The sequence below is a fragment of the Montipora capricornis genome, chromosome 5 (genome assembly GCF_036669925.1).
Source record: "Montipora capricornis isolate CH-2021 chromosome 5, ASM3666992v2, whole genome shotgun sequence".
NCBI lineage: Eukaryota > Metazoa > Cnidaria > Anthozoa > Scleractinia > Acroporidae > Montipora > Montipora capricornis.
In genome coordinates, this window is record NC_090887.1 from 9,789,351 (window position 1) to 9,791,850 (window position 2,500).

A 2,500-nucleotide genomic window follows, 5' to 3' on the forward strand; every position below is an offset into this window, starting at 1 on the left:
CCTTGTTCTTTTCACCTTTTGTGTAGCATTTCTTGTGCCATTACTGCGATTTTCATAATTCCGCAGTCGCCAACTGTCAAACTACGTTTTGGCTTCCATTAATCAAACTTCCTATCTATTTCGGTCGAAAACGTTACTGTGCCCACCAAGGACATCATTTACTTAAAGTGGGAACAAGCCAGCAACAATCTCAGTATGGGCATGATCATTATATGTAGGAAGCCATAACTGGTTCGACGATCAACAGCGCTTTTGAAGCATCGGGTCCCGTCTCCACTGCGCATTTCCCTTTCGTGAACGGTCGTTACCATTGCAAACGGCAAATGTTTTTTTTTTTTTAATATAAAAGGAAAAAATGATCAAATTACGTATTGAACCCAGGCTATTCTTGGTTTGCAGTCACGTGACTGGACGGCCACGTTAGTGTACAAAACAAAAGCAAAATGTCGCTCGCGTTTTGCATGATAATAGAGCCAAATTCGCAAGACTTTTTCGCTATTATTCGTTACACCAACGTTACGTTCGTTCGTTACGTTCGTTACTCCATGACGTCAGGTGCAAACCAAGGATTGGATTATCAGCGTACGTCATTCACCACTACACTATCGAGTTGGTCGGTCAAAGCTTTAGTAAATAGTAATATATATAGCACATAGTTGATTGAGATATGTAATATTTCGATCAACTATTTGAAATGTGTATGTTTCTGTTCTCAGTTCCTTCTCCTCCAGTGAACGTGAGAACCCGCTCTTGGTCACTTTCAAGCGTGCGCGTGTCCTGGGACGAAGTACCGGTGGATGACCGCAATGGAGACATAACCGGGTATATAGTTGAATTGAGGAATGGAAGTTGTTTGATAAGAAATAGAACTGTTGACGGCGAGAACAACCGAACAGCAGTGCTAGATGACCTAGAAATGTTCGTCACTTACAACATTAGAGTTCGGGCCAAGACGAAAGCGGGACCTGGTCAGCCCAGTTCTCCTGTAAACGCAACAACGAACCAAACGAGTAAGATCATTGTGTTTAAAACTTGTTCTTGGTTTTTGTCCATGAGTGAACAATAGATGGTTTTCCCAGTCCCATAACGCAATACGTTTGGGGAGTTCTTTACATAAAAACAAATTAATACACGTTATTTACTCTTGGGACTGTATCATGCTTCGGTGAACTGGATATTCATTGTTTTGATGCAAATGACCCCCCAAAATGAACTGTATTATGGGGGATCTCTTTTGGAGATCCACCTTCCCACACGCTTGCCGTGGGAGAACAATTTAGCTGTTCCCAACCCAGCTTACCACATGACTTGTATGTGGAGCTGCCACTGAAAGGGGTGCCTCAAACATCAGTTTGGTATGCTAGCTGCGCTATGCTGATGAGGCCCAGCAAAGCCGAAACAGCCGTCCATGGCTGCTATTTGACTGGGTGAAATGGTCATACGCATGCGTGATGTGTTAGCCGCAGCAGGTTGGTGTTATGGTGTGTCACCTTGGTTTTTTGTATTGTGGGATTTGCGAAAGTAGCGAATGGAGCGTTGTCACTCACCTGACTAGAATGGATGCTGATTTGATAAACAGAAGAAACGTTTTGCATAAAAACAGAGTTAAATTCACCTACCACCTACCTACCTATTCACCTATCACCTACCCGGACCATCTTTATTTAAACCTCCGTGGCAAGTACAGCAACGACGCAGCTCAACAAGGTCGAACCGAAACCATGTATTTGGGAGTTTCAGCAAGGACAACGTTTATGTCGACGAAAACGCCACTTCAGAGTAACTTTGCGCTATCATAAGAATTTCACGAATAGTCCATCTTTTTCTGTTGCACAAACCGGGCGAACTATGCTATAACGGTTTTGAAGAGGCGGTAGAAAATGAGCGGTTCACTGCTGTATGCTCATGTCGTCGTCAAAACGGAGGGTGTACAGTGCAAGTTGCAGGTTGCGGGTTGCGGGTTAGGGTTTCAGGTCATTGTTTCATCACAGATGAAACAACCCAAACATTTACAAAAATGCTAACCTTAGCTTAAATCTTATTCAGTTTATGCCTAATGTTAGCATTAGTAAAGGTTTGGGTTGTTTCAGCTGCGATGAAACAATGACCTGAAACAGGAGCCCATCACCCGGAGCGTGCAACTAACCTATTTTCGTGCAACGGCGTTTACCCAAGTAAGGTTATTTTTAGATTGAATTTCCCGCTAATGAGACTCCCACAGGAGCCCGATGACCAATTAAAAGAAATTAAGCTGACGTCATAGGGTCACCGAACCGGAACTGCCTTTGTTTTTTGACCTAATTCGCGGGAAGGCCTAGTCTAAAAATAAACCTACTTGTGAAAACGCCGTTTCACAGACGCTGTATGGAAGTTGCACGCTCCAGATGGGCTCCTGCCTGAAACCCCAACCCGCAACTTGCAATTTACACCCTCCGTCGTCAGAACCTAAAATTTGATCATTTCACGTTGTCGTTTTGTGGAGCACGTCACAGAAGTGTAT

General features: G+C 43.7%; 1 protein-coding gene across 1 annotated transcript in view; it reads left to right on the forward strand.

The window, feature by feature from the left end:
• The window catches only part of LOC138049395 (protein sidekick-1-like), a 71,887-nt gene that overhangs the window by 27,286 nt on the left and 42,101 nt on the right, over window positions 1-2,500 (forward strand). Inside the window, exon 9 of the mRNA XM_068895647.1 lies at window positions 717-1,010. Coding sequence (XP_068751748.1) covers window positions 717-1,010 — 294 coding nt within the window. The remainder of the gene's footprint in view (window positions 1-716; window positions 1,011-2,500) is intronic.